This window comes from Herpailurus yagouaroundi, unplaced genomic scaffold, assembly GCF_014898765.1.
Source record: "Herpailurus yagouaroundi ecotype Mexico unplaced genomic scaffold, PumYag 580, whole genome shotgun sequence".
NCBI lineage: Eukaryota > Metazoa > Chordata > Mammalia > Carnivora > Felidae > Herpailurus > Herpailurus yagouaroundi.
Genome location: NW_024412797.1, coordinates 1 through 11,641, shown reverse-complemented (window position 1 = coordinate 11,641; position 11,641 = coordinate 1). Strand labels below are relative to the sequence as shown.

General features: G+C 45.3%; 1 protein-coding gene across 1 annotated transcript; it reads right to left on the bottom strand.

Annotated features, from left to right (window-relative positions):
- Window positions 1–4: 4 nt before the first annotated feature.
- On the bottom strand, window positions 5–11,248 carry LOC121024028 (butyrophilin-like protein 1; the record flags this gene model as incomplete). Its single annotated transcript, XM_040466343.1, has 8 exons — window positions 9,759–11,248; window positions 5,120–5,401; window positions 4,804–5,004; window positions 4,543–4,563; window positions 4,424–4,450; window positions 3,388–3,414; window positions 885–911; window positions 5–87 (listed from the first exon to the last, which is right to left on the bottom strand). Coding segments are annotated over exons 1-8 (930 nt in total), but the record flags the coding sequence as incomplete, so codon positions are not given.
- Between the last annotated feature and the right edge of the window lie 393 nt (window positions 11,249–11,641).

Here is an 11,641-nt window from a genome sequence, read left to right as displayed (position 1 = left end):
CAGTTGTGTCCTCCAAGGTCACACTAGTCTGTCCACCAGAGACAGCAAGGTGAGGATGTGCAGACGCTGGATCCAGAGTGACAGACACTGCAGAGAGAGTTGCCAATCATGCAAGACCTTCCCCTGCCCCATAACAAGGGCACAAAACCACCACCACCACCCTCAGACACCTAGTTGCATATGGGAAGGGCTAAGCCTCCTGAGATGAGAGTCTTGTGACTCAAGTACACAGCTCTCCAAGCAGGAGAAGTAAGCATAAGACTTATCTGAGGGTTAGATGCGTGACAGGGAACTTCAGGACTAGTCTGGACTCAAGGACTGAAAGATATCTATTTAGAATACGTGGCAATGAGAAAAAATGAAATATGGCCTTTTGTAGCTACGTGGATGGAACTGGAGAGTGTGATGCTAAGTGAAATAAGCCATACAGAGAAAGACAGATACTATATGGTTTCACTCTTATGTGGATCCTGAGAAACTTAACAGGAACCCATGGGGGAGGGGAAGAAAAAAAAAAGAGGTTAGAGTGGGAGAGAGCCAAAGCATAAGAGACTGTTGAGAACTGAGAGCAAACTGAGGGTTGATGGGGGGTGGGAGGGAGGAGAGGGTGGGTGATGGGTATTGAGGAGGGCACCTTTTGGGATGAGCACTGGGTGTTGTATGGAAACCAATTTGACAATAAATTTCATATATAAATAAAAAAAAAAAGATAGAATCCAACATCAGTCACATCCACTAAGCTCAGCTATGTGACTTTCACTGCCCCATCCCACTGCACAACCGTTGATGGTGCCAGCATTTGTATCACCACAGCAAGCTAAAGGAGACATCAGAGGCCATGGGGCAGCAGTAGGAGTACCCAGAAAGAATGAGAAGTAACTCACAGGCCTGGAACTTCTCCTTCCGCCAGTCTACAAGAGAACCATATTTCACAAATGTAACAACAAATCAGAGATTTGAGGTGACTGTACATATCAGTGTCGATATCTTTTGGAAAAATCGTTTGGAAACATTCAACTGAAGCATTTATTTCTTTTACACACACACACACACACACACACACACACACACACACACAGCCATCATGCTACAGCCTTCCCATGAAAGCCAAGCTATAAAACTTAACCACTGAGAGGCTGGATAACAACCTGAAAAGAAAGCTCTAGACCCAGATTTCACCATCATATTATGCTTTCTCAAGAATCCTTAGCCACACATCTATCCTGAAAGCTAGGTTTTCTTGAGAAGAATTAGGGAGATAAAAAATTCTGAGGCCTCCATTTATTTCTAAAGAATTGATTAAACTCAACTTGGAGGTTGAATCTAAGCCATGGTAGAGACCATACACCCTGGCAGAGCTGAACTTGGAAGACAACTACAAGCCCTGGGCGAGGAGAATTCAGGACACAGCATCAGAGAAATTGTCCCTAGTCAGAAGGCAATGGAGAGGTTTCAAGGAAGGGAGAGACAGAAGTTCAAGCAGGAAAGACATACATCCAGTGAAAGGACAGACACTATGAACTTGTTTCCCCTTTTCGTGGGTTATTGGGAGGAAAAATATCCCTATATGTAAGGGAAAATCAAAAATATCAGGTCTAGTCATCTGCTTCCCCCCTTAACTGCTCAGAGAGATCAAAATCACCAGGAGAAACCCCACGTAGTAGGTACCCAAATATGGTCATGTCCTAGGCCCCCTTATTCATGACACTAACAAATTATTTTTCAATTTTTAAATATGATGCTTTCAGACATTAGTTCACCTCACGCTATGAGCCAATCAATATGCAAATATTTATTCTACTGTGATGGTATCTGTCCTTACAAAATAAAAAGGTATACAAGGTATACATTAAAACACATGCACTTCAATCCATCAGAGAAGGGGGAATGCTAAAAGAAGACTATTTGATCCTTATTTTTAATAACTAAATCCCAAGAATCAGTGAGACTCTCTAAGGGGGTTTCCTCACACATCTAGCCCCAGGTCTCCTGCAACCCTGGCTCCCCCTTCTCTGCTCTCATAGTCCATGGCCATGATCATGAACAAAACAGCTGGGACAAACACCCGTGCATGCACACACACACATACACACCTCACACAGGTTCAAAGGACCCAGATTCTTAACTCACACTGGTGCTAAGTGGTGTTCTGGATAACCTTTCACTGCTTTAGGATCCGCCTCACCACACTCTTGCCCCAACTGCTACTGGAAGGTTGAGATGGTCTCAGATCAGAAGCAAACTCAGTCAGAAAAGTACTTCAAAACTGCTCAAAATACTGTAAGTCTTTTCAGAAATCTCTCAAAGAGGTATCAGGGAGTTTATTACTTCTTGTGCACCCAAAACTTTGCACACCCTCTGTGTACTTTACACTCAAACCACCGTGATTATGATTTGTGGTCTCTCTTCCACCACTCTGAGCTACCCAAAATCTCTCCAAGAGGAATCACAGGATTTCTACTCCCTTCTCATCTCCTCTCTTCCTCACTGCTTTTCTTTCCCCGATTTGTTCCCAACTTTTCTCTGATAAACAATTTTCACTCCTCTAACTTTCTCCTATCATATCGTCACACATTGCCCTGATAAATCAAACCAGTATCAAGCCCATCAGGTAAACATGCAATTCTCCTAAAGGAGAGATAATGGTTGTGAACAATTATAAGTTACAGTTCTTTCAAAAAAAAATTTTTTTAATTCTTCCTCTGTTACACAAACATACACATAAGATTTTGTATATAATTGCAGGTAGCTCTCAGACCCACCACCAGGAGTCCATAAATATCCTGGAAGCTCTGGATCTCAGATTCAGAACAGGCAATTTAAAGCAATTACTTTCACAGCAAGCAGGGAAGTTTAGAGGAAGAAACCCAACTTGGACAAGGAGCATGAGGAAACAAATGATGACCACCATTCCAGGGGACCGAGACAAAAACAGGAAAATCAAAAGTAGATCTGCAAGATGTAGGAATTTCAGGGTAAAATGGATTCAGAACCAAGGATCCCCTTAGGAATACCTGAATCATAAGCAAGCAAGAATGATATCTGAAATCTTCTAGAGACAGCAATTTCTGGTCTACAAAGCCATTACTGTGTTCCAACTGCCCTTGTAAATGAGCACTCTTTCGTCACTGCTCCAGCAAAAGCATCAGTTGAACAAGGTGTGTTCAGATGAAGTTGTTAAGCCTAATAGTGACCTACAGTAGAAGACATGTCAGAAAGGAGGCAGATCTGTGTTTCCCAGAAGAGTCCCTGAAGTCTTCACAAGGAAACGACTACATGACAAGGAGAACAGGGACACGCACCCTGTCCTGGTATGGGGTGTACTGACAGAGAAGGGGGAAGAGTTGAGGCTGAAGGGGTAAGGGCACAGAAAACTGAGTTACTCACCTGCATACAACTGCGCCTTCCTCCAGCCTGAAAAGGGACACACTCTAGTGAAATATGAGCCAGAACAAGAATGCTTAGCATTGATCTACTGGCCTTGCCTCCTCTCTGTACTACAGGTGACACTCCCAACAGAGTAGGGAGGCTGGAGAGGAGATATCCTCCTGCGATGTGCAGACAACAGGGTATTGGGGGGAAATTCCCTGGATCACAGGTCAGAAAGCCTGAATTGCAGGCTGAGTTTCACCCCAGCCTGCTGCAGCTGTGTGGCCTTTTGCAAAGCCATTTAGTATCCTGTGCCTTAAAAACCTCAAATATTTTTATTCTATCTCCATTCAGTTTTGCTTCTATGAAAATATTTTAGGGAATAAAATATAAATTATTCCATAATTATAAACAGAAATCATTATTACATCCAATGTTTTCCAGCAAAGAGATATTTGGGAAAGAACACAAAAGGGGACATGAATTAAGGACAGGGACGTTAGGTAAGTTGTGGGGTAAAATGGGCCAAACTTTCTCAGAAAACACATCACTGTTCTGGAGCATTGACAGCTGACCCCACCACATTCCCACCCATGGTCTTCCCAGTCCTCTACCCATCACTTTGTGACCAGCACCTCCAGGAACTGGAGAGAAAAGACTCTCCCTGGATGGTGTTATATGGAGGGGACACACTCCTAAACTTAATGACCCCATTTATTTACATAGCTTCTTTACCAAAATCTCAGAGCATCCAGTTTGAATGAGAACTAGTTGCACTGAAGGCTAAAAAGTTGGCAAGATGGTGGGGTTTCAGCACTGGAATAAACCCAAGAAGCGTGACAGACTCCAGGGACCACCATCACCCCAGGTTCCCAAGCACGGGGTGGGAAAGAGCACCCCAGATAGGGAAAGTCCATGGAGCAGGGTCCTGCCCCCCACCAGCTTCCACTTCTGCCCCAGGGAAGGGTCCGTATGTCTGTGCCTGAAACATGGAGAAGGGACACCTTAGCTTAGGTAGGACAGGAGACCCAAAGACAACTGGAGAGTCACTCACCACCCAGGTAAATGGATTTTCTCCTGCCTGAAAGACAACACAGGAAACTGGTGAGCTAATAACCAGAGTGTCTCCTACACAGGGAACTCAGAAACTTCTGGGGAAAGAACAGAATTTACCGAGATCTTCTTTGAGTTCATCTGAAAGAGAGTGAAAAATAAGTCTGAACTCCCATCCTTAAGAAAGGAAAGACTGCACCTAGAGAACCCATAAAAGGACTTCTTGGTATCCTGAAGATCTAACTCCACACCCGCCTCCACAGCTCCAGCTGTCCTCTCTGGACCTGCTCAGCCACCTGCTTCTAGCCAAGCCCCTTGCTGTCAGCTTGTCCTCTGCACCAGCTTCCACACTTGCCTGCCTTAGCTCCTGAACTGCCTTACCTCTGGCCTTCAACGCCTCCTCCTTTGTCCGCCGGGCCTCCTCCTTGTCCCTGTGCAGTCTCTCCCATTCCTGCATCTCCTGCCTCTTTACAGTATGTTCTGTCTTGATGTAACAGGCAGCCCCAAGGAGTGAGAGCATCAGCACCACGAGGCTCACTATGAAAGCTGGCTTCCAGGGAGAGGCCTGGGGGAAGAAGGGCTCTGCGGCCAGCCAGAGACCCCATCAGCGGCACAGACCAGGGCAGCCCAGCCCAACACGCACAGAAACCCTAGGCCACTCCCTCTGGCCCTGCTGGGAATGGGAAGTAGTACTGACCTGGGATGAAAATGGCCATTGCCTTCTTCTGGTCCAGGACTGGGTTGAGGACTGAGCAGGTCATGTTCCCTGAAGAGCTGTCCCTCACCACCAGAGCAGACTCCACGCTGAACAGCCCTTCAGTGTCTTGGGCATGGGTCTCAGAGAATGTCAGGAACTTTTCCCCATTAGCAGCTCTCCACTGTATCTGGGGCTTTGGGAACCATCCCGAGGCCGTGCACACCACTCGGACCCCGTCCTCCTCTGGCCCTGTGATGTGCACTTGAGGGACAGAGCCCACACCTGTGAGAGAGAAGCTGGAGAGCACAAGGAGGCCTTCCAGAATCCAGGGATGCCAGCAGAGCCTTCCTCTGCACAACTCTGGTGTAGCATTGCATTCCAGGGCTCCCCGGGGAGTGGTCCCTGCAAGGATTAGAGCAGGGGTCCTGCCACAGGGAACAGAAGGAAGGAGCATGGGGACCTGCAGAGGGCAGGGCTCTTCTCCCATCCATAAAGCTGGGAAGTCCATCACCCAGAGTAACACAAAGGAATTTTGACCCAAGTTCTATCCCTCTCTGCTCTTCTCACCTCACACACTCTCCAGGGCATCCGCTAGCACACTCACTGCCCTGTGGTAAATCATTTCCATCCTTGACAGCCCTACCTACTTCTTGAGCTCCTCCCACTAATATCCACATGTTAGCTCTGCCAGGATTCCTCACAGATGCTTCAAACTCAAACCCTGAACTGATTCATATTTGGCTTCTCTGTGATAGGCTGATGATGAAAATATTCCAAATCCTTCAGCCTGTTTCACATCCAGCTCACCTTCTGCCACATATATTTAATGCCTTCACACTCTGCTTCCGGGTTCCATCATGGACTTATCTGGGCCATGAGTGGTCAGGGAATGTGACTCCAGCAGAGGTGGAAAGTACTTGTGCCATTGCCTTGCCCTCTGCCACAGGAAGGACATGCTTGGGCTAGAGCAGTCCTTCCAGCCAAAGCTGTCCTAGATCAACCAACAGCCCAGTGAACTTCACCCATGTGAGTAAACCCAGTCAAGGTCGACTGTCAGGACAAAATATATTAAAAGGCAGAGGCTTCTTGTCCCTGTTGAAAGTAAGGTCCCTTCCCATCCTTTTCTTATGCCATTTACTTGAGGAAATTTGTGATTGTGGGGGCTTTCTCTCCTCTTTGAAATGTATACACGTCCTTTGCGAAAACTACATAGGCCTTTTGTCAGGGTTGTGATCCAGGAATGTGTTTCTCAAGACCTTGGGAGCCCTCTTTCTGAACTGTTAACACCAAGGTGGACAGCACCCCTCTCTCCCAGTTACTGGGGGAGTGTAGGAGCCTAACCTCATTGGGGACCAGGGCCCAAATGCAAAACCACTTCCTGTCTTCCATAAAGATCTTCCATAAAGATGGGAGAAGTTGTAAAATCAAACTGTTTTAACTTTTATTTGTCTGGAAAACTCTTCATCTTTCCTTCCATTCTGAATGACAGCCTTGCTGCAGGTTTTTTCCTTTCAGTACTCTGAATGTATCATGCCACTCCCTCTGGCCTGACAAGTTTCTGTTGAAATCTCTACTGAGTAACAGGAGGAAGTGTTGAACCACTATATTGCACTATATTGAGCCACTATATAAAACTACATGTTAACTACACTGGAATTTAAAATGCTTTTTTTAACTTTTAAGATTGGAGAATTTGTTTTCCTTGGGATAAAGCCAATCAGCTAACATAGATGGTCACCCCAATTACCAAGTACATTTAGGGTGCGCTGCCCATGACAAATGATACTGTCAAGTCCATTTACTTGAGGGCTAGTAACTGTCTATCCAGAGAACATGTATGTAACAAGTTGCGTCTGCATGGTTATGTAAAAAGGTGAGATTTCTTCTGTCTTTGAAACCCCTTGGTAGATTCTCTGGGATGCACATCACTTACTGGTTAATGCTAATGCCATAATAAAAATGTTTTCTTTCCCTACTACCTTTGTGAAGACGACTTCTGGATTCGGAGACTTTGTCTTTAATTATATTTCCCCTACACTTAAGATGTATGCGTAAGCACAATTAAGATTTGTCAAACACAGCTCAGGTGAGCTGAACTCCCCTAATGCTCAAAAGTAAATAAATGGTTGTTACTATGCGCAACTGAGATTTCTGTCTATGTTGCACAGCATTATGACAGCAATCAACAACACAAAATAGCAATACTTCTAAATACTACTACTAAACAACAAATTGCCAAAAAACAAGCAAACAAACAACAATTAAAACAAAAAAAAAACCTTAGGAGTCTCCAGTCCCTTCTCTCCAACCCCCAAACTCTTTGTGTCCCCAAATCCACCCACTCAGTTGGGTCTACTTTCCAAACATCTCTGACACTGGAACCCCTTCTCTTCTCCCACTCCACTGCTCTGACATCAATTCAGGGAACCATCCTCCCCACCCTGTAACTACATGTCTTTTTCCAGTCTTGCTCACCTTCTATGTACCCTCTCTCACAGCTGTCATAGCAAACCTCCTCCCAAAAACACCTCCCTTCACTGCTCTGTTTAAAATTTCCTCAGCTCTTCCTCCCAACTCCGTAATACACCACACAAAGCCTTCTATGGTCTGGCATCGCCCCTAACCTCTTCTTCCCAAGTTCTCCCACCCGGGCCACTCCAGCCCCAGGACTATTTGGTTAACTGCTGAACTGCTCGTAACCACAATCACCATGCTCTCTGTGCCCTTCGTCATCCACCAGGGCTCTTTGGAACACTTTGTGGATTCACTCAAGTACCTGCTCAAGTGTGTACTCCTCATGCAGTGTTCAAGATCAATCCCTTCTCTCTGCCCATGGACCAGGATTGTCACTCCTCACCAACCTCCCACCAACCTGTCTCACCAACCACATGGCTTCCTTGTCTGCCCAGACACACCAGCCACACTCCAACCTTGGTTGTTTCACATGAGTATTCCTCTGCTTGGAACTCTCACCCCCAGATACCCACTTAGCTAAGTCTCTACTCACCACCATCTAACATCCTCTATAACCCATCTGTCTGTCTATTTGCTGTCTTTAACATAAACTCTGCAGGACAGGGATCTCTATTTGGTTCACTGATGTATTCAGGTGCCCAGAGGGGACCTGGCACTTAGTAGGGATTCTATATATCTTAAAAGGGTATAAAGAATTAAGTGGGTTGGGAATGCAAGCTGGTGCAGCCACTCTGGAAAACACTATGAAGGTTCCTCAAAAAAAACTACAAATAGAACTACCCTATGACCCAGCAATTGAACTACTAGGCATTTATCCAAGGGATACAGGTGTGCTGTTTCAAAAGGACACATGCACCCCCATGTTTATAGCAGCACTATCAACAATAGCCAAACTATGGAAAGAGCCCAACTGTCCAGCCATGGATGAATGGATAAAGAAGAGGTGGTATATATATACAATGGAGTATTACTCGGCAATCAAAAAGAATGAAATCTTGCCATTTGCAACGACGTGGATAGAACTAGAGGGTATTATGCTAAGTGAAATTAGTCAGAGAAAGACAAAAATCATATGACTTCACTAATATGAGGATTTTAAGAGACAAAACAGATGAACGGAAGGGAAGGGAAACAAAAATAATATAAAAACAGGGAGGGGGACAAAACAGAAGAGACTCATAAATATGGAAAACAAACTGAGGGTTACTGGAGGGGTTGTGGGAGGGGGGTGGGCTAAATGGGTAAGGGGCACTAAAGAATCTACTCCTGAAATCATTGTTGTACTATATGCTAACTAATTTGGATGTAAACTTAAATAAATAAATAAATAAATAAATAAATAAATAAATAAATAAATAAAGTTCAGGCGTGGGAAAAAAAAGATACTGGTATGTTGTTAGGATAGACAAATTAATGCAAAAATGGGGGCAAGGGGTGTTGAGTAACAGATAATTAGCCAGTCCTTAGAGGAAAAATTTTAAAAGAATGTACTCCTGAACTTGCATGCATTGATGACAGAGTTGTAAATCAAAAGAAATATTTCTGATTTACTTTTCATCAATTTAACAAAAATGTGATTTTATACTCAAGTCGTAATACTTTCTTTTAGGAAAGAAAACTTAAAAATAAACTGGTGATTGGGGCACCTGGGTGGCTCAGTCGGTTGAGCATCCGACTTCAACTCATGTCATGATCTCGCAGTTTGTGAGTTCAAGCCCTGCGTCGGGCTCTGTGCTGACAGCTCAGATCCTGGAGCCTGCTTCAGATTCGGTGTCTCCCTCTTTCTCTGCCCCAACCCACTCTCATTCTGTCTCTGTCTCTCTCAAAAATAAACATTAAAAAAAAAGAAATAAACTGATGATTTTTCTAACAACAACAAGAAAAGAATTAAGTGAGTGATGGGCATTGAGGAGGGCACCTGTTGGGATGAGCACTGGGGGTTTTATGGAAACCAGTTAGACAATAAATTATATAATAAATAAATAAATAAATAAATAACCATTAAAAAATTTTTAAAAAGAATTATAAGGATTCCTATTGAACTAATCAATAAGGGAAAATCGCTCCTTTCCTCATCTCTAAAATGAGGGGACTGATTCACTTGGCCCCTGAGGTCACTCCCAACTCCAACTCTCAGGACACTAAATATAGATCAACCACTCACCTGCCACCTTCAGCTCCAAACTGGCCTCTTCATAGAAACTTCCCTTTCTGAAGAAGCAGGTATACAGCCCGTTGTCAGAAGCCTGGACCTTGTGGATACGCACAGTGGCCTCCCCCTGGCTGAGGAAGTCCTTCACCAGCGAGGTCCGCCCTGTGTACTGGGCCAGCTGCTCTTCTTTCTGTTCCTGCTGGTTTTCATAGATGAACACTGCTTCTGAGAACTTGGAGCGGAACCACCGCAGCTCCATGTTTTCCACATCCATGGCTGGGGACACATGACAGGGCAGCGTGACGTTCCCACCCAGCACTGCCACAATGGGGTCCGGGGGGCCAATCACCACAAACTCCTCTGTGGACACAGACACAGGAGTGAGAAAGTGGAGAGACACAGGTAGGGAGGCATGGAACACATACTGTCAGGTGGGGGGCCCAGGCAGGCAGGGGTGAGCACCAGGCGGGAGGCTCTGACCTGATAGACTGAGCTGTGACCACTCTGAATTGGGACAAGATCACCTTACCACACCTTTGAAACCCAGAAGTGATATCAAAGAGACTCCCTCAGTAACCTGTGTTCCTGGTTTCCAGCCCTCCATGAAGGACTCTACTCAGGGGTTCTAACCTTCCAAAAGCATTACAATCACCAGAAAGGCGTGTAAAACACTGACAGCTGGGTTCCACCCCCAGAGCTTCTGGCTCAGTACATCTGGGGTGGATCCAATGATGCACATTTCTAAGGGGTTCCCAGGGATGCTGAGACTGATGTTCCAGGGACCATACTCTGAGATCACAGCTCCAGCTTGGCTCCTCTTAGAACAGGACTGAAAACTGGTTGAAGTTTATTATGTCTGCCCATGTGTTTCTCCTCTGCTGAATTACATGTGCATTAAAAACTAGAGCCCACAGTGATTTCCATTAAAACCTGCCCTCACTCCATCACACAAGCACCCAAATCACCACCACTTTTCACAGGCCTTGGTCTTCTGAGACATGGTGGACACGTCATGACATGACACTTCTGCAGAAAGAACCCTGTTGGATCTCCAAAAGTGACTTCTCATCTCCTGTGCTACTCAACTTTGGCTGAGTCACTATCTGTCTCACCTGAGGAATGACAGTGACTAGTGTCCCTGGGACTATCCTCTTCCCAGCCCCATTTGTGTGACCCTTTTAACCTGTAAGTAAAACCATGTCCCCTCTCTATCCAAGCCCTCCAATGCCTCTCTGGTTTCTGAAGTGACCTGCAAGCCCAATAAGGATGATCCCTCAGTGCTCTCTGACATCCAACTCTTGTTTCTCTTTCTTGCTCACTCTGTTCCACCCAACACGTGCCTCCTCTGCTTCTTCAACACCCAGGCACACTGCCTGCTTTGCTCTGGCTGCTCCCCACTCTGGAAACCCTCTTTCCTTGGGGATCCGGACAGGATGGTACTCCACATGTTCATTCCCATCTCACTGCCTACACCGACCACCTTATGGAGCACTGCTGCCCGCCCACACACCCTCCTGCACCGCTGACTGCCCACCCTGCTCTACTTCCTTCTCCCATACTGTCCACTCCTCTAACAGACATAGATTCCATGGAGTTGAGGTAGTTAGTACTCGCTGTCTCCTGTCAGAACGTAAGCTCTGTGGAGACAGGGACTCTGGTTTGTACATAGATCAGCACCTTACACAAACTTCATACCCTGTAAGTATTTATGGAATGTAATGAATTAATAACAAAATAACTACTTACATACCAACAGAGCCAGCAAACAAAAAATAAAAAATTTATTTTCACACTTTTCATAGTGAAATTCACATTTTTTTACTTTGTAAGACATAAACTCCTCATTGGACAACTGTCTTGGTCCCCTTCCCTTATTTTATGGTCCTGGGACTCTT